At 37.2% G+C, this 25,082-nt stretch overlaps 1 protein-coding gene across 1 annotated transcript; it reads left to right on the plus strand.

The window, feature by feature from the left end:
- Positions 1–3,284: 3,284 nt before the first annotated feature.
- Positions 3,285–24,217, plus strand: LOC113764818 (guanine nucleotide exchange factor SPIKE 1). Its single transcript, XM_027308824.1, has 31 exons — positions 3,285–3,621; positions 3,987–4,077; positions 4,185–4,347; positions 6,223–6,350; positions 6,437–6,549; positions 6,664–6,719; positions 6,843–6,940; positions 7,100–7,237; positions 7,838–8,143; positions 8,665–8,952; positions 9,193–9,360; positions 9,438–9,629; positions 9,774–9,817; positions 11,920–11,989; positions 12,169–12,330; positions 13,904–14,011; positions 14,193–14,230; positions 14,401–14,545; positions 14,830–14,956; positions 15,555–15,748; positions 16,631–16,761; positions 17,358–17,433; positions 17,565–17,675; positions 19,399–19,581; positions 20,192–20,335; positions 20,462–20,635; positions 20,712–21,059; positions 21,155–21,487; positions 21,577–21,762; positions 22,507–23,478; positions 23,697–24,217. The coding sequence occupies exons 2-31, from the start codon at positions 3,994–3,996 to the stop codon at positions 23,949–23,951; spliced, it is 5,535 nt and encodes a 1,844-aa protein (XP_027164625.1). The 5' UTR covers positions 3,285–3,621; positions 3,987–3,993; the 3' UTR covers positions 23,952–24,217.
- The last annotated feature ends 865 nt before the right edge of the window (positions 24,218–25,082 follow it).

Below are 25,082 nucleotides of genomic sequence, written 5' to 3' on the forward strand. Positions count from 1 at the left end.
ACCCTTTAACCCTAAACCCTTAACCCTAAACCCTAAACCCTTAACCCTTAACCCTTAACCCTTAACCCTTAACCCTAAACCCTTAACCCTAAAAACCCTTAAACCCTAAACCCTAAACCCTAAACCCTAAACCCTAAACCTTAAACATGCTTACTAGATTGTTTGAACTCCGTTAATTAATCTCCTTGCATTGACAATTGTATCAAAAAAGCAAATTTGATTTTGCCCCTATATTTCGAAAAGATTGATTTTCATCTTTCATGTTTTGCTAAATTATAATTGGACCCTATGCTTTTTAAATTACACATTGGCCCTCTATTTTTGCTAAATTATAATTTGACCCAAAATATTTTTGTGAAATTACAAGTGGCGCCTAATCTTCTCGTAAATTATGATTTGTACCTCTACTTTTATGTGATTGCAAAGTGAGCCCTAAATTTTAGCTAATTTACAATTAAACCTGCAAACTTTAGTAAACTTACAAATTGACCCGTTATATTTTGATTATTTATTATTTGACCGCTAAAGTTTTATATAATTACAAACCAACCCCTTATGATTTTTTGTTTTCCTTAATTCAGTTAGCCAAATGTCAGCTGGTGATGAAGCATGAATTGCTTACTTTCAAGGGATAATTTCAGAAACCTCCCCTGAGGTTTCTGACACTTTCACTGACATCCCCTGAGGTTCTCAAAATTTCACTTACCTCCCTTGATAAAAAATTGGGCCCCTTTTCTGACGTCATCAGGGCCAAAATTACAGATATATCCCAAGTAGTTGGGGTTAATTACTACCGTTTATGTTTAAGTTACATAATGAATTTTCTTATTCTTTACGTACCTATTCTTGTCATGCAAGATTACACGCCTGACTTCAAATTACGTACTTTGCAAGAAAATGTCTGTGGAGTCATTTGTTACAAGACAAGAAGTTCAATCAAATAAGAACAATTTATGTACACAGGTGGGATTGGGAATTCAAGCTTGTCCTTTTTGGTATTTAGGATAATGTTTTTATATGAACTCAAGGAAGATGGATAGCCTATTTTGCAAGGTTATTAGGTAATTTACCTTTGTGGAATTCTTGATATCAAGCCATTTGATTGCTAATGTGGACAGGTGGCTTAAGCGCGTAATAAGTGCCATGGATTCGAAGTTCGGCTGAAATATCACATATCGAACGAAGTCTTTATTAGAAACCTAATTAGAAACCTATTAGAGTTCAGTGAGCTCTCGTACTAAGCTCCACCGCCAACCCTCCATTTCGAAAAAAAAAGACAAAAGCAAAACAAAAGCAAACACACGAAGCGCAGAATAACGTTGAAACCCGCAAGCGGGATTATGTGTTTTTTCTATTTCAAGGTTAGCTCGCATGCGGGTTAATGTTATATTTGAGCGCGAGAAGAAAAAATTGGTAATTAGGCTCTTTGGGCATTATAAGTAAATATTTAAATTAATGGCAGTTTTATTACACCAATATTATTGTATTATCATTATTATGATTATTGTATTATTTCTTATGCAAATATAACATTTAATTATTTAAATTTGATTTTATTTTTACAATTTATAAAATTTTTATCACTTATATAATATTTTTAAAACCCTAATACATCTAAATTTGATTTTATTTTTCAAATTTATAAGATTTTTATTTAAAAAAATGGGATACGGATAAGATATCCGGTTGGTTCGATTTGCATAGGTGCATATGAGAATATCCGAATACTCCTGAAACCCGCAAGCGGGATTCTGTGTTTTTTCTATTTCAAGGTTAGCTCGCATGCGGGTTAATGTTATATTTGAGCGCGAGAAGAAAAAATTGGTAATTAGGCTCTTTGGGCATTATAAGTAAATATTTAAATTAATGGCAGTTTTATTACACCAATATTATTGTATTATCATTATTATGATTATTGTATTATTTCTTATGCAAATATAACATTTAATTATCCAAGCAGTTTGATTTTATTTTTACAATTTATAAAATTTTTATCACTTATATAATATTTTTAAAACCCTAATACATCTAAATTTGAATCTAATTTTCTACAAGTCATACTTATAAATGCGAAATCTAACAAAAAAGTTAAATACAATTTTTGCAGGTCAAATTTAACAAATGCGAGCTATTTGCAAAATTTTAAATATTTGCAACATTTTTTAAAACAAAAATTAGAAGCTTTCTGCAAATAATTCCCTACCTCTCAAAAAATACCAAAATAAAAAAGATAAGAGCTCGCATTTGCTTCCTAGAAATAATTCCCTAGCTCTTAAAAAAGGAAAAAAAAAATTGAGAAGAGCTCGCATTCGTGGAATGCGAGCTCAATAACCAGAGCTCGCATTCCACGAATGCGAGCTCTTGTAAGCTCGCATTTGTGAAATTCACAAATGCGAAGACCCCCCTGACGGAAATTAAACCCAAAATCACCCCTTTTGTAGAATTTTTTTAAAATTCATCACAAAGTTGGAAATTTCTCAATAGAAATACAACTTGTCTGGATTCCTTTCACTCTCTGATATCATTACGGTTGCTTTGCGATTACAGCGGCAAAACCTGTTTTTAATGGAGAAAGATGTAGGTGAATTCCATGATTCTCCCCTATGGCTTGAAGAGGCCATGGTTGCAGTTAAAACTTTTTACTCAGAGCTCTAATTGTAGCACAGCAAATGCACTTGTTATCACTCCAAATTAGTAGCAAAGAATGTTAATAGCTTGAAACCTCAGAGGTAGTTAAGTTGCTTTGTTTTATATGCTATTGCTACTGAAACAGCAAACCTTCTGGCCGTTGCAATTTGCAGCTAGCCGTTGCAAAATCTGCCAAATAACTGTTGCATGGCACATCTGGTGCATGCAATTTTTTGTATTGCACTTACCCCCCCTCAACTTTACTAATTAGTCCAAATCATTTATTCTTCTTTGAATCTTCTACTAATACAACTTCTGCAAAGGGTAGCTATGGAATAAAAATACCTTCTCACACATGAAAATAATATTTTAATCTGATTTGGACTGGATTGTTACCACAAAATCAAAAGCAAGGGAGGTAAGTGAAATTTTGAGAACCTCAGGGGATGTCAGTGAAAGTGTCAGAAACCTCAGGGGAGGTTTCTGAAATTATCCCTACTTTCAACGTAATGTTTGTTTTCCGTCAGAAATGAAGTTGAAGGAGTTTGACCTTTTTTTAACTGCTGCCGCTGTTGTTGACTCTCATTTCTCAACTCAAATCGTAATGGAGTAGAGTGAGGAGCACCCTAACTCCTCTTCCCTGAGTAAAGAAATGGGACGCTGAAAGGACCCCAGTCCCAACCCCGCCAACGCCGACGCGATAAAACTGGTTCCCCCACCTCAACCCCACCCTGCCCGGCAAAATCGCACTACTTAACTGTGCTTTATACTTTCCAAACTAGTAGCAGAAGAAGAAGAAGAAGAAGAACTCCGAAGAAGCCCTAATCACTAGAAGTAGTAAGTAATAAAACTTAACGAGGTAGGTGGCAGAAGAATTGCAAGTAAAAGCAAAATGCTTATGGATATTAATTAATATTGACACGGATCTGGGCGAGCAGTAGCTGCCGGACTTCTTTCCCTGGAGGAGCACTGCGTCTTCTACATTAACATCAGGTGCCCGATCCCTCTTTCTTTCTCTTTGTTTCGCTTGTTGTGCTGCAAAAATGTGAAAGGAAGCATCCGCTTATTTAATCAAATTGGAAATGTGCTTTCTCCATAGCCCTCCCTCTCCCCCAAGAGTTGAAATGCAATGCAATGACTACCTTTCCCTTTCAACCCACCTCCTCAGTCTCAGTCTCATTCTCTACGAGTAATACGCACGGTACAACAGCTTTGAGTGACCCCTACCACTCTTTCTCGTTCCCCCATTCTCACTTCATTCTCTTTCTTTCTTCCTTTGGATCCACATTTCCAGATGCTTCCGTCACTGATCTTTTAGGCCCACTTAATTGACTCCTTTTTTATGTTTTTTTTTTCAGTAAAATTATGGAGAGTTCTGCATCCAATGGCCACCGCTTCCGAAGGATTCCCCGCCAATCCTATGCTGCCTCTTTGAAGTTAGACCCCCTTGTAAGACTTCTTTTTTTTTTTTTGGTGCTTCTTCATTTTTTCTGGGTTTCTTAGAATTTATTTTAGTATTCTTTTTCATACCTTTAATTCCCTCCCCTTTTCATCAGCTTGACGAAAACTTGGAACAGTGGCCACATTTAAATGAACTTGTTCAGTGCTATCGAACTGACTGGGTGAAAGATGATAACAAGTACGGGCACTATGAAAGTATCGGCCCCATTCAATTCCACAACCAAATATTCGAAGGACCCGATACAGATATTGAAACAGGTATTGCCTTGCCCTCCCCTCACACAACTCTTGTCATTCCCACTTTCCCGGAAATACTAATTACCATTGAAGAGGCGATGTGAGAAAAATAAAATAAAATAAAATCTGATATGATATGATAGATGGCGTGCATGATGAGCTTACTATGTTGGGGAAAATGTGGTTGAATCTTGAGGGGTTCTTGCGACCATAGGTTTTGATCAAGTTCAACATTTAGCATTTTGGTGACTTGTTGCTTAAACGATGAACAGATTTGTTTAATGTACTTACCATGAATTATCTTTTCCCCCTACACCTAAGTTAGTTAAGATGGAGATCCTTCTGATAAAGTTGGAAAGGGCATGCCGTTAAACCATTGCATGCGCGTGCGCCCCGCGGGGGGGGGGGGGTCAGTCACCCACTTTATAAACTATAGACAGACAACAACTAATCCAAATTATCCCGGAATACATTTAAGAAAATACTGTTTTTTCATATCATTTACTTCTCCCTGTTGGAATCTTTTCTTGCTCTTTGGTGGGTGGTCTCTGGATGACATGGTCGGAATAATATGACCAAGGACTTCAAGTAACACAATGGAATCAAGTTTGGAGTTTGTTTAGGGCAATAACCATTAACTGGACCATTAATATATTTGACAGAATAAAAGAAAATAAATCAGTTAGACTACTTTTGCTCCATCCAAATTGCTGTGACTATAGCAACCAAATGAACACCATAACTTCCAATACGGAATAAAAAACATACCTGTGTAATATAGGATTCTTTGTGCAGCCAACTTGAAACTTGATGTACATGTAAAGAACATAGATGTCCAAGTAATATCTGCAGTAGCTTCTCAGAGATTTAGGGAACTTTTCATTTTGGTAATTCATCTTTGCAAATTCTGCTCCCATCCCCACAGCACCCTTGGTAGTCTCATATTGCCCCAGCTCATGTTGGGTCATTAACATCCGACCTTGTCCTTTTGGAGTAATCTCTAGGTACTTGGTCATAGGATTCACAATATTCTTAATCATCAATTACTTTCAGCTCATTTTTTATATATCAAAATAGCACCGTGGTCGGGCAAAGAATAAGCCTTGATTTCTATTGTTTTCTTAGGGACAGGAAGCAACTATCAGCTTTTAGGCTGGAGACAAACTCATGGATTATTTTTCGTTCTCCTAGGCAAAAGGGAGATATATGATAATTCAAGTTTATAAGGATTTTTCGAGGGCATTGTGTTATGCCCACAAAAGTAGCTTTTTGACAAGTTCCTTTACAACAAAAGAACAGCTATTGTCTCTAAAAGGATGTAGAAAAAATTCTTCGATTATATTTTTATACTTCTAGCCAAAGGGGAGATATTCATATAGTCCAATTCCTACTTATAAGGATCTTACTGGGAAACTACATTATGTTCACAAGAACACTTTTTTGAGAGGTTCCTTTGTAGCAGAAGAGCAACATCCGAAGCATTAGTATGTTGGATGAAGATGATAGCTGAAATAAATTTTAGCACAAAAAGGGAATAATTTGTTAGAATGCTCCTTGCATGAAAAGATTTTCTTTTGTTTTCAAGCATCTCACAGAAAGCTGGAAGTAGTATTATGGCATACAATAGCTGATTTAAAATGTTTGGTGGTGCTAAATTGTAGCTAACTTCATCAACAGGTTGTATGAGATGCTATGTTTCTGGAGTTCAGTAGTACCTGTATAGAAGATTGGTGAACTAAATTACCATTTTGAAAAGATTTTAATCAGTAATGACTCTCACTGTGGGAGCAAGTTATGTTTACTGTACCTACAACTTTGACAGACATACCATTATTTTTTGGGTAGAAAAATGTGCTGTTCAACATTGCTGCTGATATTATTCTGAAATGTCTGCAGAAATGCATCTGGCTAATGCTAGGCAAAGTAAGACTGAAGATTCAGCTGATGAAGAACTTCCTAGTACGTCTGGGATTCAACTTTCAGGATCTAGTATCCCGGAGTCATCGAATTTGCGACTACTGAAGGTTTTGCTGTTATAGGATTCATTTATTTGTCTTTGTGTGTGCATATGCTAGTTCATTATTTGGTTATGGAAATGTTACTTTTGCAGCATTTCGGTGAATCCCCCCTACCAGCTTATGAACCCGTTTTTGACTGGGAGAATGAGCGATCTATGATATTTGGTCAAAGAAATCCAGAAACACACTTGCCTCAATATGCCAGGTTTTTACTGTTGTGTCAAAATCTGTCTGTGTGTCACTCGCTCTTACCATAAACAAAGTTGCACTTAGTTTTTGAACATGTGTCTGATGTTCATGTATTTTTACATGGTTATAGTGGACTAAAGATCGCTGTGAAAGTTCTATCATTATCATTTCAAGCTGGACTTGTTGGTGAGTTTGAATTTGTCCAAACTGTTAATCTATTATTAGTAGGATTTCATTTAGTTTTCTTCATTTTATTGAGCTTTTAGCTTCCAGAAGTTCCACATCTGAGATTCAGAAGTTTTCTTGTAGAGCCGTTTTATGGCACCATTTCTTTATATAATAGGGAGAGAAGAGAAAAACTGTCAGAGGATTTCAGTTTTCAACTGTCACCTCCAGAAATGCAAGATGTAAGCTACGGTTCTTTATCCATCGAACTTCGAATGGACTATGTTTTAGGAATTTAGTTGCTTTTCTTCCCTCTCTCTCTCTCTCTCTCTCTCTCCAACTTATTCTGTCCTCTGAGGTTTCTACGTGATATATTCATCACCTATTTCAACTGTCACCAGGCCAGCAGTTCTTCTGAACAGCGCGGTATTTTCCATCTAGATGCTCCATCAGCATCAGTTTGTCTGCTGATTCAATTAGAGAAACCTGCAACAGAAGAAAACGGGGTGACTCCTTCTGTTTATTCACGCAAAGAACCAGTAAGAGCTAGATGTATATGAACTTCCAAATGAAGGAGTCAATTGATGTCACTAAATCGCAAAACTATCTGATTTAAAGACTGAATCCAAGAGTGATTATAATCCACTCACCTTTGAGTTTTTCTTTGTGCATTTTATTGTAGGAGTAAAGTGTTATGTTTCTTAAAATCTACCTTGTTCCATTAGTATGGTTAATGTGAGAGCTTGTAAGCCATGGAATTGCCTCTTTGCTACAGGGTTTGATCTGTCTATCTACTTCTGTTTGATCTTGGGTATCATCCACCCAATGTATCATAGAAGGTGGTTAATGTGTTAGATTCCCTACCTGCAGGAGGAAAATATTCCCAATTTGTTGCCTGATTCTTGATAAGATTTTATACATCTACAAGTTAACTAAATAAAATGAATGCAGTAAAACATGGTTTACAATGCTTGCCTTAAGGAAGAGCTGGACTCTTGTTTACACCAGCTTGAGTTCGATTTATTTCTAATGTAAAAGATAAAATTTTATTTTATTTTTTTTGTTGAGTTGGTTTTGGCTTTTAACAATGTACTGGATTACATTTCTGGCTGCACTAGTAGTAACTTGTATTTGATTAGGTGCACTTGACTGAAAGAGAGAAACAGAAGCTGCAAGTGTGGTCCCGGATCATGCCTTACAGAGAGTCTTTTGCTTGGGCCATCATTCCACTCTTTGATAGCAATATTACTGCACCATCTGGGGGTTCTGCTTCACCAGGCAGCCCCTTGACTCCTAGCATGTCAGGTTCAGGTTCTCAAGATCACGTTATGGAGCCAATCGCAAAGATTACTTCGGAAGGGAAGCTTAACTATTCAAGTGCCGTGGTGGTTGAAGTTTCCAATTTGAATAAAGTTAAAGAAGGCTATACTGAGGACTCACTCCAGGTATTGTAAAGATCTCTCTTGTCTTAGGTATTACCATCTTCCACTTTCTGGGTTCAGACTGTTGTTAATCTTGAAATAATATCAGCTAACAGTCCAGTTAAATAATTATATGCTAGTTTTCACCTTAAGTATACAATATGGCAGCTATAAGATAAGGTCGCTTCTGGTTCTGGCTTTGGTAAAGTTGGTACTACTTTTCTCATTTTCTACTATTTGTTGCTCCCCAAACTGAACCTCTTACTACATATTCAGCAGTTACTATGATATGATCAGCATGGACACTACTTCTTGTCTTTTATGTGGAAATTAATCTCCTAAGACATATTTGGTATAAATAATATAACATGCTTAATCATGAATGATTTCTGTAGAATAACCTTTTTTTTTATTTCTGCTTCATGTGGGCCTGAACAATTGATTTTTGTCTAAAATCACATAATCTCAACATCTGTTTTTCTTTGGAACTAAAACTTCTATATAATGTTTTATGCTTGTCATTCAACTCAATCTCCGTATGCTAGGATCCAAAGCGGAAGGTTCATAAACCTGTCAAGGGTGTCTTAAGATTGGAAATTGAAAAGCTCCAAGCCAGCTCTGTTGATTGGGAAAACACTTTGGAAAGTGGGCATACCATCTATGGGTCCGTTGAACACGTGGACCGGTTGAGTGATCCCAGTATAACTAGATGCCCCAGCAATGGTTCTTATGGACCTCACTATGCCAGCTCTAAATCAATATCCTTTCAGGGGAAAGAGATGGCTCGAAATGGATCAATTGCTCAAAGTAACTTGGAATTTGCTGCCGACGATGTATGTTATACAGTATTTCCCCCGTAATCTACTTATATGATTATATAAAGTCCTATGCCAAAAAGGTTCTGTCTATTATATTTCTTCTGCCAAGTATTGTTTTAGCCAACAAAGTTAGTGTGCAAAATATTCGTTCAGTCTTTTCATCTCATATTTGTATACCATTAAATGGTTTAGTTGTTAATTTTTGTTTGTACATCGATCAGATATCAACTGGAAATTTGATCACATTTTTTGCAGTTCCAAGCTTTTGACTTCCGTACAACAACAAGAAATGAGCCTTTCTTGCAGCTCTTCCATTGTCTTTATGTGTACCCTTTGAATGTTAGCATGAGTCGGAAAAGGAATCTGTTTATACGGGTTGAGCTGAGAAAAGATGATGTTGATATTCGCAAACCACCATTGGAGGTAGGTTGGGGTGCCATAGCGAGCACTTTTCAATAATAGACCAAATCTGAGTTTGAATGCAGTTTTCTATTCTCCAGGCAACGCATCCAAGGGAACCAGCTGCATCACTTCAGAAATGGGCTCATACTCAAGTTGCGATTGCAGCTAGGGTTGCTTGCTACCATGATGAGATTAAAGTTTCCCTGCCAGCCATTTGGACACCACTGCATCACCTATTGTTCACATTCTTTCATGTTGACCTTCAAACGAAACTGGAAGCGCCAAAGCCAGTGAGACAGTCATTTGTCTAGCTCTTTAAGGACTTCTTTTCCTCTTATATGTTTGATTAAGCTTGACTGCTGATTTGCAGCAACTTCTTTTATTCTGTTTTATAATGGCATCTTTTGTCCTTTAATTTGTTTTCCCTTTGGCAGGTCGTAATTGGATATGCTTCAGTTCCATTATCTACTCATGCTCAGTATGTTTTATTTCTCGTTAGTCATTTCCATTTGTTGTCAAATTCATGAAGTTCATTGGCCCTTTTTTATGCTGACTTTCACTACAAATTCTATAACAACAAGGCAAATGCAACTTAGCCCCTTTTATGTTGCAAGATATATTTGATCATAAAAATATGGTCCTGAAGCACATATCTTGAAAATTGATGGTTTTTTTTAACTCTATCTCAAGCTTTTAGTTTTTGATTAAACAGTTGTATCTGCGCTACAAAATTATTGCTGTTGAGAGATCTAATATGAGCGACACACCACATTTGAATGAACAGATGGCCTTGCTTCTATTTAACTCAGCTTTAAGAACCCTAGAACTAAACCCAGAACTTTACTGCCAAAAGGGTAGCAAATGGGGTTTCAAGGCTTCCTGTGGTTCTTGCTTCCTTAATTCTCTGTAGTGCAATTATTATTTATGGATAGCTACTGTTTATTAAAATGTCAATGTAAATCCAAGTTTCCCACTTTTGTTAATAAAAGGTTTGATTACCTTTTTCTCCACAATCGGAATGCTTCCTTGGCCATGCATTCTCATGGGGAACTTCTTTTGCTGTTTGTAAGCTTGATAAAAGAATGCTTACTGGTATGCCAATTGGTCTTTCAAATACATCAAGAAACAAAATACAAAGCCAACTTTTGTTTCCCAACTCACTGCACGAAGTGATTTCATCTCAATAAAACTGTCATGAGAATTTGCCTTACGCATCAGTCTATGGGTTGGCATTAAAAATTTGTTGAATTTACTATGTCCGGTTGGATTTCAGACTTACTCTAAATATCTTTGATGCAATAAAAGGTTTGATTACCTTTTCTCCACAATCGGAATGCTTCCTTGGCCGTGCATTCTCGTGGGGAACTTCTTTTGCTGTTTGTAAGCTTGATAAAAGAATGCTTACTGGTATGCCAATTGGTCTTTCAAATACATCAAGAAACAAAATAAAAAGCCAACTTTTGTTTCCCAACTCACTGCACGAAGTGATTTCATCTCAATAAAACTGTCATGAGAATTTGCCTTATGCATCAGTCTATGGGTTGGCATTTAAAATTTGTTGAATTTACTATGTCCGGTTGGATTTCAGACTTACTCTAAATATCTTTGATGCAATAAAAGGTTTGATTACCTTTTTCTCCACAATCGGAATGCTTCCTTGGCCGTGCATTCTCGTGGGGAACTTCTTTTGCTGTTTGTAAGCTTGATAAAAGAATGCTTACTGGTATGCCAATTGGTCTTTCAAATACATCAAGAAACAAAATACAAAGCCATGGATGTTTAGGGGTATTGGTGCAAGGAAGGGGCTTTTACGCTCCGCTTGAAAGGCTTTGGATGAACAGTGGATATGTAGCTGTAAAGATCTGGAATTGGGAGTCTATGGTATCTGTCTGAATGCTGCATGAAGAATAATCAAATTATATGTGTAGCTGGTGAAAATGTGCAGTTTCAATTATGTGATAGTCTGTTGTGGTATGTTAAGAATTGTAGGCTAGGACATGGATAGAGACCGAAGGAAACATATGTGGTTTTGTGATAACTGATATGGTGATTAAAAATCTTGGATTGCTGAAACATGTTACTTCCTGGATTTTTTTGGGTAAGTTTAGAGTGAGAGCCCCATGTAATGAACGACAGAAGACAGTTTTTTTTTCTGTTGTTTGTGAGAACAATTCAGAAATTTTAGAATCATTGAGTAGGGGTTTTTGCAATTCTTCCAAAAAGGTCGGACCCTGTCGGTACTTGGAGATCCGCTGAAATGTGTTGGGATTATCTCCAGTTTCTTTCCGAAACCTGAGCACCTGTTCAGCTTTGAATCCATGAATGTCACATTTCCGGTTTAAAACACTATAATCTGTGAAATGGTGTTGTTGAATGTTTGAAAGCAGACGGGGCTCTTGAATTAAACAGTCTACGGGTTTGGAGTGTTCTCATTTTGATAAATGGTGTATTTTGTTGTGATATGCTTTATATTATCATGTGAAATCTTGTCAGATGATGTGTTGGGCTCTTTTTTTTCCATATAAAATCTTTAAGTGCTTGTGCTTGTCAAATGTTAATTGTCCCTGTGGATTAAATTAGGTTCAGGTCTGAGGTTTCTTTGCCAATAATGAGAGAGTTGGTTCCACACTACCTTCAGGATACTGTTAAGGTAATCTTCATTTGTCTCCTATGTAATCTTGATCTCTTGTCTAGCATATCAATGCTTCTCTTTCTCTCTGCATGTTTGTCTTGAAAATAAGTGTGTGCCGCTTCCATATATATAATCAATCCATTTGATGGCTAACCACCATTTGATTTCTAATTCTCATTCCTTTGAATATTTTGTAGGAGCGACTGGATTACTTGGAGGATGGGAAAAATGTATTCAGGCTTCGCTTACGACTATGTTCATCATTATACCCCATTAGTGAGCGAATTAGAGATTTTTTTCTTGAGTATGACAGACACACTCTTCGAACTAGTCCACCTTGGGGATCTGAGCTACTTGAGGTGATTATTTTCATTGCTTATTTATGCTTAAAATTCAACTCTGTAAATTACTGGCGATCTTTGTCATATTACGGACAAAACTTCTCCTGCTTCTCCTCCTCCTCCTCATCCTCCTTCCTTTCCCTCCCACAAAAAGAAAAACTAAACATACACAAACTTAAATGCGTGCTACTAAAGAGAAATTTGTATGAGGTAGCACTGAATCCAGCTATCTAGATCTGGCACGCTATATTTCTTCAAAGTGAAAGAAAATTTGTGAATCCATTTTGGCTTATGATGTGCTCAAAGATAAGTTGTTTCTTCAATTATAGAGTTGGCTAGGTATTCTGATTGTTCTAATTTATTATGTTCTCTTAGAAAAGTGAACACACCTACCTTATTCTTTTATGCCTTGTATTGTCATGCTCAAATGGTAGCTGGTTCTGCAAGATGTTCAATAGAAGATAGTTGTGAGTTCCATGTGTGCAAATGCAATCAGAGTATAATAGAGTGGGGAAAGCAGACTTGCTGGTATCCATAAGGAATCAATTGAACAGTTATACTTTATTCGGGAGCAATTTAACTGAAGGAAAAGATGCAACACCTACTATTGGTTATGACCTTTTTGCACCTTAGAACATGATTGCGAGCTGAGCCTCTAAATTACACCCAAAAGGTAAGAAGTCCCAGGAATTCCTTGCTCTGAACCAATTCATATGGACAATTTGAGTAGGTGGTTCTGAAGATGACCAAGGTCCATTTAAAGTTCTTACTAAGCCCTTTGCTATCTTGACGTGTATTGGCAGACCTCTTGTGTGATAAAGAGTCCTGTGTGATTGAGTACATTGTTGTTAAGAAAGGTCATTTTAATGTTGTCAAAGAGCAATGTGTTGCTATGGAAATGCAAGATATTTATAGCCATGTGCTGGCTTTTTTACAACTGGTAATGAATTGTTTACCTCAATGGCATGTAGAGTTTTTGTGTGGCACGATTTCTCTGCTTATTCCTGAAGCCTTTGCTGTGTGAAGTACATCAAAAGTGTTTTAGTGGGTGCAGAGTTCGCTAAGTCCAGTCAAGTTAGTCTAAGCAATTTTGCAGTAACTTCACTTGATACTTCGGAGGACCAAGGCAAATATTTACCCACACAGTCAAAAAGGGAAAAAATGTTAGTTAATTCAAGTTCCATTCATTTATATTCTATAGAAGAATATTACTATGGAAGAATCAGAAAGGGAGACCCAGTGAATATGGTAACTTAGATTTCCGAATCTTATTATGCATATTGTATATATAGCATATCACGTTATTGAATTCATGAGATCTGCTGGGCCATTCCCAGAGGAAAAGTAATCCAAATTTAATAGCAGGATAAATTTGCGAGTTCTCACTTCTTGTACAAGTTACAACACCTCTGTATTGCAATCCTTACTGCTTAAATAAGTGTATATCAAGGGAAACTGATCTTTTAGAATCTTGACACTTGCTAAATTATGTTCTTCTTTATCAGCTTAACAGCTGATTAGAAAATGTTTAGAAAATGAACATGTCAAATCAGATGATGAGATTTCAAGCTTTTTTTGAGTATTCATGCAGGCTATCAACAGTTTGAAGAATGTGGATTCTACTGCCTTGCTTCAGTTTCTCCATCCTATACTAAATATGCTCCTCCATCTTATAGGCAATGGTGGAGAAACTCTCCAGGTTCACCCTTATTTTTGAACGTTTCCATACAATCCATCTCTATAAATGTCTCTATTTATATACTTGTTGGTTCTTTACTGTCATCATTGTTCTTTTTCTTACTCAACAGTTTTAGTTGGGTTTTGGGTTTATGTGTCTTCATTCTGATGTTTTCTATTTTCTATGCTCCCCATATATCCAGGTTGCTGCCTTCAGAGCTATGGTTAACATTTTGACGAGGTATACTTTTCTGTCACGCATATGAATGGTGTTTTTTAAGAACATTGTTGGGGCTATATTTGAAATTTCATTGGTCGTATATTTACAAGTGAATAATTTATAGGTTTTACTTAAAGTCATTTTGGTCAACAGCTTTTTAATTCCTCCTTTTCTTCTCATGGAGTATTTAGGGTGCAGCAAGAATCAGTAGATGAAGCCGAAAGAAATGTTTATCTAGTGAACTATGTTGATTTTGCCTTTGATGATTTTGGTGGTCGTCAGCCGCCAGTATACCCTGGTTTATCTACAGTCTGGGGAAGCCTGGCTCGCAGTAAGGTACATACTTTGCTTCCTGCTGCTTATTGGACCTAGCCCCTGACAATAGGCATTCAATGGCCTGAGGTTTATAATGCAGTTTTTAAAAAAAAAAAAATCAATTTTATGGTGGTTGAATACCAACAGGCCATGGCCAAAGAGTGCAAAAAACATATCATTATAACAAATTTGTTGGATTCCACAAGTTTATAGTTTCAAAAACAGGCCAGAGGCCATTTTTTCTGTGTGACTGGGCTGCACAACTAAACTGCCAATTTTTTCTTACCCATTAACTATTTGTATAGGCGAAAGGCTACCGTGTAGGGCCGGTTTATGATGATGTTTTGGCAATGGCTTGGTTTTTCCTTGAACTGATAGTGAAATCAATGGCATTGGAGCAGACGCGACTGTACTATCACAATCTTCCCTCAGGTATGTTTGCATCTTTAAACGTGTGCTATTTGACATAAAGATTGAATAACTTACAATGAAGACCTTTACTCTTGTAATACTTGAGGGATAGCTCCAGGCAAGCTAAAATTCTTACTTTTGTTTGATACATGGAAGCATGCATAAGATGTTTTCCTCAAAATATCCAGAATTTTATATTTAGGGGAATGTGCAACCCAGAATTAGCAAATGGAAACCCCCTATTTGTTCTAAGAAAGATCTTAACGAGATGTAAGATTACATGCTCACCAATCACAATTGTCAAGATGGTACTTGTAATTTTTGTGCATCATTAACCTGGTACTTCTATGTAGGCAAGATCATATCAATGCCACAGATTTACGGTCCGCCTTTAATGATCCGAAATCATAATATGTTTCTTCTTCTCTCAATCATACACATTTCATATATTTGTGTGCCAAAGGATATGTTGTAACTTTGATTTGGCTAGCAAAGCTTTTGGAGATTGTTACCATCTTGAATCAACTAATCTACTATTAATATCTGCCCCCATTTTCTTTATTTCATTCTTTCTTCTTTCTTTTTTAATGAACTCCATTTTCCTTGTTCTTCTCTTCAGGTGAGGATGTCCCACCAATGCAATTGAAAGAAGGTGTTTTCAGGTGTATAATGCAACTATATGACTGCCTTATTACGGAAGTTCATGAGCGTTGCAAGAAGGGTTTAGGGTTGGCCAAATATTTAAACAGCAGTTTGGCTTTCTTTTGTTACGACCTCTTGTCTATCATAGAGCCACGACAAGTTTTTGAATTGGTTAGTTCACTACCTATTTATATTTCTTTCAAATTTAGTTTTTTTTCTTCTTCATGGAAACATTTGAATGTGCATACTGTTGGGTGGACATTTGAATGTGCGTACTGTTGGGTGGTGTTGTTACCGAGAAAGAGGAGGAAAAATGATACTTGACAGTATTCTGATGCCATCTTAAGGAGTAATGAATGAGTTTCAACATTGGGCAAAGTTACAGATCTTTGGGTGGTTGCTAGGATGGCTTTGTGATGTTTGAACATTCTTAATCTTCTGCAGTGTATTATCAGTTTCAAGCAGAGTCCTTCCCCATTAAAAGATGGAATTTTGGTACTCAATTAATACCAGTTCAGAAGAAAAAGTTCGAGCAGTTTATTTGTGAACTTTGGTCCTAATTCAAATGTTTTAAAGCGCACTATGTCACAAATTTGTGCCCTTTTGGCCTCTGGGGACTTGATATTTAGTGTATTTTGCATATTTAAAGAAGTAAAATGCTGCCTATAGCAGTGCAAGGATTCTGTCCATCATTTTATCGGACATAGCATGAGATTAGTTCGTGTGAACTTCGTGCAATTTCTAATGTTCAATCACTTTTCAGAATCCTGTTGTAGTTGAAAAATTAATTATAGTATGTTAGTTGAGAAATTAATTTCTAATGTTGTGCTTCTTTTACATTGCTGATAAGACTGGAAGGTTTGAACCTTCCTTCTTTAACTGCTTTGACTGTGACAAGTTGATTTTCTTCAGATGTGTTCCCTTGTTAAAGTTTGTTGTACTTATGTGCTGCAGTGCTCATCTAGCAATTTTATATTAATCTTCTAGAGTTTCCGTTTCTCAACAATCTGGTGCTGCATTAATTGAAGTTATTGTCTCTTTCATGTTACATAGGTATCTTTGTACCTGGACAAATTTTCTGGGGTTTGTCAAGCTGTGCTGCATGACTGCAAGCTTACTTTTCTACAAATTATATGTGACCATGATCTTTTCGTGGAGATGCCTGGGCGAGATCCTTCAGATAGGTAAAAGTTCGACAGTGGTCTATCTTTCTTCTTGTTTGGAACTTCTATATATGAACCTTCATTCTTGTAATAGTGTATTTACTTTGAACTCCTCTGAGGTTTGGTAGAGTATAAAACTATCTTTAGCTTCCATATAGTATTAGGGTTCTGTACTTTCAGCTTGGCATGGACGTTAAACAATTGAACTGAGTTCAAGCTGGAAAATCACTTCAGAGAATTTGAGTTCAATCTGATTCATCTATACAACTTTCAGCTTTAGATTTGGAGATAAAGACAATAGAAGGGATGGAAGGAACTAATCTGGCAATAATTGACTTCAGAGAATTGTAATCATAAATGTTTCTTTTGACATAGCAGATACTTCAAGCAGGACAGGACAAGAGGATAGTTTTTCTTTTCAAGTGGCAAATAAAATTCATGTTTGACGAATTAGTATGTCATATTGGCAAAAATGAGCATAGGCCATTCATTTGTCTGGTCTCCATGACCTGTGTGGCCCACTTCCCTCACCTCTGTCTCCCAAATTTTCTGTCTTTGCCATCATGTTTGACTGCATCAGACCTCATTCTAATGATAGCTTGATCTTCTTATAACAGGAATTACCTTTCTTCTGTCCTAATACAAGAAATTTTCCTAACGTGGGACCATGATGATCTGTCTATGCGGGCAAAGGTGAGTATAGTCCTGTTGCTTGCCTGGATATTTATTTTGTGATATTCAATAGTTGACATATTTCAGTTGAGATGCACGAGCGGTAGGCCTGCACATTGACAACTAGATCCTTTTTTTTGGTGCACTTGTAGGCAGCTAGAATTCTGGTGGTCCTACTTTGCAAGCATGAATTTGACGTGCGTTACCAAAAGACTGAAGATAAGCTCTACATTGCCCAGTTATACTTTCCTCTTGTTGGCCAGGTAAGTTGGCTTTAATGGTGCTTAGAAATGTTATCTCATAGACCTGTTATATTGCACAATTTAACTCTTTCTAGTATTAGCCTCATGGTCTTGTCCTGTTCAAGATCCTCATTTAAGCCAAGGAAGCATTACAGGAAAAAGAAACAATAAGTAAACAGAAAACTGCAAAAACAAACTGAAACAACTAAAAAATGTATGGTGATTGCACCGATGGGTTAGCTCCAGCTCTAACAATTTAAGAAAATGCAGTTAACTGTTGAACTAAGGATGACGCTGTAGAGCTTAACATGATAAACGTATTGCTCTTAATATGTTACTTTTATTTGACCTGGTTAAAATTTTTTTTCTTGTTTCTTTGTGGTTGTATGTGATTTGTAATGTGTGATGCAATTGTTGATATAATCTGTTTGGCTAGGTCATTTTGTTATCATCCCATAGTTATTATGGGCTTAATGTTTGCATAAGACAGTTGATGGATGCGTATTTTTTGAAGTCCAGCCCCTTTACCAATAAAAGTGCAATGTGGTTAACTAATCTTAACAGATTGGTTACAGTTCAAAAACTGATAATTTTAGATTGGTTCATGGAGATGTGCTTGGGTTCAGGTGTCAGCACTATGATTCCATTTTCTGCTTCTAAATTTCTAATTGATATGAAGTCAAATGCATGTTGTGTTAATGTGGAAATTGCAAAGAAGTATGAATTGCATTGCAAAACGTATTGGTAAGTGTCAACATTAATAAATTAACATTGCTATACCACGTTTCCATTTACTGGCCATTTGGAACACCTCTTTGTGTTCATTTTCTTTCGATGGCCCATTGAGTATTTTGATCATGGGCCCACCTCAATGTTTCCTAATAATTTATAAATTGTCCCTCATTATTGGTTACAAAGCTTTGTTGTGAATCTGTGATCAGAATATCTGATATTCCATCTTTTACCAGTTTTATTGACCTTAGAATCCTGTGTAAAGGGGCTGCTGAGTTCAACATTTCTTCTGTATCTTTCCACCCCCCTATAGAAACCCTCTGTTTATGTGTTTAAACCATATTTTTACAGTTTTTCATAATATAGTACTTCATATACTTCCTTTAACAATTTTGGCGAATAATCTGTCAAATGGAAGTTTATCTCTTTCCTCTGTGCCCAAACTCTGTATTTGTTAACCATGCTGTCCTAAAGAGAAGCTTCAGACCAACAGTTTATGTGTCTACGGCTTCATAAGCTCGAAGTGTAAAGTACTAGAATGGAGCTACTCATTGGATAAGCTGTTTTGCTTTCCTTCTCTAGCTTGCTATGGGAGGCTTATTCTTTAAGCACTACTTAGCCCTTTCCCCTTTCTACTTCTCAAAGATTTTATCTGATTCAATTTTCAAAGGTAGGATAGATTTTAAAATCGTAGCTTCAGTAGCTTTAAGTGTATACAAGTTCTGGATTATAGTGTTACTCTAGTTCTTTTCTAGGACTTCGATGTCATTAGTTGACTTTTTTTGTCTGCCATTATGATCTGTTTTAGGCCCTGGAAGGCATATCTATGCATCCCTCAATCTCAAGACTTCTTACTCGAAGCCTTCTTTTCTAATGTGTTAGGTTTAAGTAGCTTGCTTTCCCTTGTTTAAATAATATTGCAGGTGTCATGGTAAATATTTTAATTTGCTGAATGAAATTTGGAAGTCAACAAACTGCTATCCATCTCATTTTGAAAGTTTTGTCTGTGCAGATCTTAGATGAAATGCCTGTCTTCTACAATTTGAGTGCAATAGAAAAGCGTGAAGTATTGATAATTATTTTGGAAATAATACGCAATTTGGATGATGCCTCTCTTGTGAAGGCATGGCAACAAAGCATTGCTCGGACTAGATTATTTTTCAAACTTTTGGAGGAGGGCCTAGTTCATTTTGAGGTTAGAATATGAATTTGTGCAGTTGTTTATTTCTTCATAATTTTGCTCAATTCTAGTATGTGTTTAGCGTGACGTTTTTTAGCCCTACTCTTTTCTTAATAGAGCATAATTGTTAATACTGGTACACTCAATTAGTCATCTAATGTGTGGTGATAACAATTCTTTAACAATGTTCACAATGAATTGTGCTTGTTTAGTTTGTACACTATGATACGAGTATTGGTAATAAGGAGTTTGTTTGGATAGGAAGATTTGCAAAAAAAAATTCAAATTTTTTTCTACTTACATCATAAACACAATTTCCAATCACCTTTTTATCTCACATACATCACATCACAAAAAGTGCTACAGTAATTATTTCAAATAACCTCCTATCCAGACAAACTCAAGGAATTTGAGGACAACAGAATTAACATGATGGAGTTTGATATGCTATAAGAGGTCAGATTATTCTTGCTGCCTCCTCATCGGAGGATGGTCTAAAGCTGTCAGTCCAACCAAGAGCACCTCTTCCTAGTCTGCTTAGTCGGTTGAGATAACTTTCTTGTGTACAATGTTGGTAATGAAATTGATTTCTCGTTTACTAATATTGGCCAGAAAAATTTTGCAGCACAGAAGACCTGCTGATAGCATGTTAATCAGCAATAGTTCTCGCAGTCCCGGACAGGAAAAACCTGCATCTCCAAAATATTCTGAAAGACTTTCACCAGCAATTAATCACTATCTATCTGAGGCAGCACGACACGAAGTGAGAGTACGTTTTATCTGAGCTTTAGCATCCCCTCCCCCCCCCCCTCCAAAAAAAAAAGACTTCTGCTTCTTTGTCGTTTCCGTCTGTGCCAGTAAATGGTTGAAGATTTAGGAATCTCTATTAATCCAGCCTCAGGGAACACCTGAAAATGGGTACTTGTGGCAAAGAGTCAATTCCCAGCTTAGTTCACCCAGTCAGCCATATTCTTTGCGGGAAGCTCTTGCTCAGGCACAGTCTTCCAGGATTGGTGCCTCTACTCAAGCGCTGAGGGAATCTTTGCACCCAATCCTAAGACAAAAACTGGTATAATATCTCTTAGTAATACTGTTGTGCGGTTGGATTTCCTATTTGCTAGCTTGACAGAAATGCATAATTTTAGGAACTTTGGGAAGAAAACCTTAGTGCAGCCGTCAGTCTTCAAGTTCTGGAAATAGCTGAGAAATTTTCAAGAACTGCTGCATCCCACAGCATCGCAACTGATTATGCGAAACTTGACTGCCTGACTTCTATATTTATGAATGTCTTCTCACGTAATCAACCCCTGGAATTCTGGAAAGCTCTCTTCCCTGTGTTCAATAGTGTCTTTGAACTCCATGGAGCAACACTAATGGCAAGGGAAAATGATCGATTCTTGAAGCAAGTTGCTTTTCATCTTCTTCGTCTTGCAGTTTTTCGGAATGACAATATCAGGAAAAGAGCTGTTATTGGCCTACAAATACTTGTCCGGGTATAGTTACTGATTTACTTAGGATGGTTATATGGCTCCAGCAGTAAATATGCTTCTTGACATGTCGAGTAAAGTTCAGCTTTTTCATGTTGCAGAGCTCTTTCTCCTACTTCACGCAAACAGCTAGGCTAAGGGTCATGCTAACTATTACTCTTTCTGAATTGATGTCTGAAGTTCAAGTGACTCAGATGAAATCTGATGGAACACTTGAAGAAAGTGGTGAAGCTCGCCGTCTTAGAATATCGTTGACGGAAATGGCAGATGAATCTAAGAGTCCTAACTTGTTAAATGATTGTGGTCTTCCAGATAATTCACTTGTCTCTGTTCCTCAAAATTCATCAGAGAACCATTGGTCCTGGACTGAGGTCAAATATCTTGCTGACAGTCTTCTTTTGGCTCTTGATGCTAGCTTGGAACATGCGCTTCTGGTATATTTGATATTATGATCAATCCTACCACATATAATATGCATGATCGATTTTTATTAATATATGGTATTAACCAAAAAATCTTTTAGGCATCTGTTATGACTGTGGATCGATATGCAGCAGCAGAGGGCTTTTACAAACTTGCATTGGCCTTTGCTCCTGTTCCAGATCTTCATATAATGTGGTTACTGCATTTGTGTGACGCGCATCAGGAGATGCAGTCTTGGGCTGAAGCTGCGCAGTGTGCTGTTGCGGTTGCTGGTGTAGTAATGCAGGTTTTTTCTCCTTCTGTCTATCTTGGAGAAAACACAAGCAGCTTCCTCTAACTGTTTTGTTGCTTAATCTGCCGGTTTACATTATCTGATTAGAGCTAATTTAAGTATATAATTTACGAAAGCTACATTTAGTGTTTCTGTAGGACCCAGGAGTTTTCAGACCTCCATTTATTCAGCATTTGACTTACTTTCCATCTGATGATTGAATTCTGAAACCTTTCCATGTAGGTTTAGGCAGTGCAGGTACAACATTTTGCACCCAAAAATAAATAATTAGTGATCTTGCAATTTTGGGAAATTGAGATGCATAAACAAATAGTTTGTAAATTAAAGAAATGAAGAAAGATCCTTAGACATGCTTTTTCTTTGGAATTATTAGTCCAACGTTGGAGTTTTATGGACCAATGAGTTCTATCCAACTTATTTAGGACCACTGAGCTCTAAAATAATAAGGTATACTATGCTACCCTCCACTTTGATTTGCCAAAGCTACCAGCAGACCTTTTAACTTCACTGAACATAAACGGTGTTATGCTGTGGCATATATTGACATAACTACCTGCAATAAAATAAAAGTAAATAAAAAATTAAACAAAAAAGGAAACGGAGAAAGAGCTGGCACCCACTGTGGAAAAATTATATATTTTGGACCTTATTTTTAGCGTGATTGGTTTTCACTATTTAGGAACTAACTATCAATATACCAAGTTTTGGTGCTAGTATAACATTCACAACTATTTCTAGGCCCTCGTGAGCAGGAACGATGGTGTCTGGAGCAATGAACATGTCAACGCCTTGCGCAAAATATGCCCAATGGTCAGCAGTGAGATAACTTCTGAGGCCTCAGCAGCAGAGGTAGAAGGCTATGGTGCCTCGAAACTTACAGTTGACTCCGCCGTAAAATATCTACAGCTTGCAAACAAGCTTTTCTCACAAGCTGAGCTCTACCATTTCTGTGCAAGCATTTTAGAACTTGTGATTCCAGTGTACAAAAGTAGAAGGTCATATGGACAGCTAGCAAAATGCCATACCATGTTAACCAATATCTATGAATCCATCCTTGAGCAAGAATCTAGTCCTATACCATTCACAGATGCCACATACTATAGGGTGGGATTCTATGGTGAAAAATTTGGGAGGCTAGATAGAAAAGAGTATGTTTACAGAGAACCCCGTGATGTCCGGCTGGGTGATATAATGGAGAAACTTAGTCATATATACGAGTCAAGAATGGGTGGAACCACGTTGCATGTCATTCCGGATTCTCGACAAGTTAAAGCTGATGAGTTGGAGCCTAGTGTTTGCTACCTTCAGATTACTGCTGTTGATCCGGTCATGGAAGATGAGGATCTCGGAAGCAGAAGGGAAAGAATATTTTCTCTTTCTACGGGAAGCATACGTGCCCGTGTCTTTGACCGTTTTTTGTTTGACACTCCTTTTACTAAAAATGGGAAGACCCAAGGTGGATTGGAAGACCAGTGGAAGCGCCGTACTGTTTTGCAGACTGAGGGCTCCTTCCCTGCCTTAGTTAATAGGCTTGTGGTTACTAAGTCAGAGTCACTGGAGTTTTCCCCAGTTGAGAATGCAATAGGAATGATTGAAACTCGAACTGCTGCATTACGTAATGAACTTGAAGAACCTCGCAGCTCTGAAGGCGATCAACTTCCAAGGCTTCAGAGTTTACAAAGGATACTTCAAGGCTCTGTGGCTGTTCAAGTGAGTTTGGCCACACTTTAAATGATTCATCGGTCTCTTCTGTTTTGTGATTAACTGTAATCTTTTCAAAATTTTCTGACATGCTTGGCTTCAGATGCTTCCTGGCATTATTTTCTTTCTGGAAGAATGCTTGCCTTAATTGTATTATTTGCTTGTGGTCTAATAAGATCTTCTAAGTTGGGGGCATTATTAAACTCAAAAGATTAATGCATTTACAGGTGAACAGCGGAGTTCTGAGTGTATGTACAGCTTTCCTTTCTGGTGAGCCTGCAACAAGGCTGCGCTCACAGGAATTACAGCAACTAATTGCTGCCCTCCTGGAATTTATGGCTGTCTGCAAGCGAGCTATTCGGGTGCATTTTAGATTGATTGGAGAGGAAGACCAGGACTTCCACACGCAGCTTGTCAATGGGTTTCAGTCACTTACTGCAGAATTGTCTCACTATATCCCTGCAATTCTTTCGGAACTCTGATGTACACTTCGAATTCTTGTTTCTTCCGTTCAAAAGTGTGCATCTTTGTATATCAATTGTAATTGTTTAGTTATGTGCTCCCTTAGTTCACACATTAGTCTTTTCTTTTCGCCTATTCTTGCATTATGTTTTGATTTAGATGATAGTTTTGCGTTGTTTCCCTTGGTAGATAGTTATTTGCTATGGGGTTGAAGGGGCTTGTCTGTAATGTAGCATAATGCACAAGGAATATAGATCAGTAGTTTCATGTTTTGTGCAACGTGCAATGGTCTCACTATTTGTCAAAAAATTAGAATAGATTGCCAAGTGTCACGGGCTGCTTGTTTTCCAACAAGCTAACACCTCGTACGGCACTAGCGTACGTTCAAGATTCAAGCTATGAACGCTTTGCTAGTTAGCTTTAACACACAATGTGCGGTTATAATACGGAATGAATGCTTGGCCGACTGGGCACGGCCGCATGCGACTAGGTACGGTCATGCGCGGGTGTGCGTGAGGATGGGCATGGGCACGGGCGCGTGGGCACAGGCACGGTCATGCGCGCGGCTGAGTGCAATCCGTGTCACAGGGAACCCTGTTGTTAAAGCCAGCTGGGCGTGCTGCGGTTTTTATTTAAAGCTTCTTATAAACTTCATAACTTGTGCTGCTTTGTGCCTAAGAAGCCATTAGATGGAGCCATGCGTGCAGCGCAGCTCAGTGGCAAACGAAGCATGCAGATTATGGGTCGGTATTTTTTATGAATTCCAGCAATTCGGATTGTACCTCTCGATATTTCTAAAGTGGATTAGTGGTTGAGGCGGTATTCCTAATAATATGACACTATGTTCTTATGTGTGTTTTTGTGAAAATTACACGTGTTTTGATGAAATTAACTAACGACGTTACAGTAAAACTTCTCTAAATTTGTACTCGACAAATTAATAACATCTATTAAATAACAAATTTTTTCGATCTTGATTTAGACTAATGAGCTAAATTAATAATTTTGATAAAATAATAAGATAATATTTTTTGTTTTGAAAACCTTACATAGCTCTTTAATTTTATTTATATTATAAATTAATAATTCACTAAAATTATATATCAGATTTTTCTATAGTTTAGTAATAGGATAGAGTAAAAAACAATAAA

This window comes from Coffea eugenioides, chromosome 3 (genome assembly GCF_003713205.1).
Source record: "Coffea eugenioides isolate CCC68of chromosome 3, Ceug_1.0, whole genome shotgun sequence".
Lineage (NCBI taxonomy): Eukaryota > Viridiplantae > Streptophyta > Magnoliopsida > Gentianales > Rubiaceae > Coffea > Coffea eugenioides.